The 1,609-nt window shown below is 39.2% G+C and overlaps 1 protein-coding gene across 1 annotated transcript; it reads right to left on the bottom strand.

The window, feature by feature from the left end:
- Positions 1–207: 207 nt before the first annotated feature.
- GPR141 (G protein-coupled receptor 141) lies at positions 208–1,119 on the bottom strand. The gene has a single exon (XM_061197924.1). The coding sequence runs from the start codon at positions 1,117–1,119 to the stop codon at positions 208–210; it is 912 nt and encodes a 303-aa protein (XP_061053907.1).
- Between the last annotated feature and the right edge of the window lie 490 nt (positions 1,120–1,609).

Raw genomic sequence — 1,609 nt, 5'->3', positions numbered from 1 at the left:
CTCCAGGTAAATTGAACATTACTAGTCTTTGTATATGTATCATTCAGAGATGGTAAGAATTAAATAAGGGCTGAAATGAATGCTCTGACATTTTATAGTCCTTTTATTTGGCTGTATTAAGGCATGGTTTTAATCAAGTAATGAAATAACCATTCCTACTTTCACTCTCAATATTAAGGAAGTAATTCTGAATACTATACTTTGTGGTTAACGGCACAAAAGGCAATTCCATAGGTCAATTATCTTTTGCTTAAACCAATGGCTTCCCCCAAGAACAAAGAGCAGCAAATCAAAGCAGCTAATCGCTGTTACACTCAAGAAGATTTCATTATAAAATGCAACATTGTCATTACAGTCACTTGAATGTGCCACAGTGTACAAGTAATAGATCCTAAAGAACTGGTAGGGAAGGAAGCAAATAAGAATGACCCCTATAAAAAGCAGGTTTTTCAACTGGGCCCAGAACTCCTGATGGGATAGTAAGGAGTGGCGTAGCTTCCGCGCCATCAACACAATGATGATGCTCTGGAGGACCAAGAGACTCACTGCAATAACTATGACAATAATGACTATCAAATAGTTGATGACTTGCACATATGTGTGAGAAAGTTCTCTGTGGAATTTAAAACAGTGGTATTTGTCATAACCGTCATGAATTCCATACTGAGAAACAACCAGGGGCACCACAATGATAATCACCAGTAGCCACAGGGCAGTACTGGCAGCCACAGCATGCAGTTTTCTGTAGAATTCCACTTTGTCCTTGTGCTTGAAGAAGATGAGGTACCTGATGACTAGGATCACAACGTAGAACAGGAATGTGAGGTACATGTGGATGTGCAGCATGGCGCTCACAAATTTGCAGAAGGGCAACCCAAATGTCCAAGTGTGCTTGATGAGGTAGGTCAAGCGAAAAGGCACTGTCAGGAGAAAAACACTGTGGACCACCACCAGGTTAATGACTGCTGTGGTGGTCACAGACCGGGTGTTCATTTTCACCAGTAGGAACAAAATGGAGATGATGCCCACCAGTCCTCCAAAAAGCACTACAAAGTAGAGCCTGGTTAAATGGGGTGACCTTATAGGGTTATTGCAGGAGGAACTATTGTGGTCAGCCATACTTCAGGAGTCACCTGGAAGAGATAAAGCACCAGTGTAACTAACAAACTTCCAGAATTTTGTTCATATTTTGTTCACATTGCACTGGCAATGTGACTTTGTCATTTATCTGTTTACATGACGTAAGCTTTATGTGCCTTAAGAATGAAGATTATTGTCATATGCATTTCTGTGTACTCTACACTGAAAACACAGTTAAGTCATTGATTCTTGACCTTTAATGGTTAAAGACCTCATCAAGAGGTCTGTATATCTACACAGTCAAAACTATTTGCATAAAACTGATTGCAGACCATTTGAAGCTGATACATGGATACTATTACTGTAGCAAACACTGGGGGAAAAAAAATCTTAAGATGGACAGAAAGCTGAGTGGATGCATTAAATACACGGAATATTTTTTTTCTTTTATGTATCATTATAATTCTCTAATTCCTTCCAGCTCATCAGCAAATGATCCAAGAATATTTATGCTTAATTCCTTTAGGAT

Source organism: Eubalaena glacialis, chromosome 8 (genome assembly GCF_028564815.1).
Source record: "Eubalaena glacialis isolate mEubGla1 chromosome 8, mEubGla1.1.hap2.+ XY, whole genome shotgun sequence".
Lineage (NCBI taxonomy): Eukaryota > Metazoa > Chordata > Mammalia > Artiodactyla > Balaenidae > Eubalaena > Eubalaena glacialis.
Note: the sequence above shows the minus strand (reverse complement) of the source record. Positions and strands in the feature narration are given on the sequence as shown.

Coding starts and splice junctions, on each gene's coding strand:
- GPR141 (XM_061197924.1), bottom strand. CDS start 1,119: ATGGCTGACCACAATAGTTCCTCCTGCAATAACCCTATAAGGTCACCC.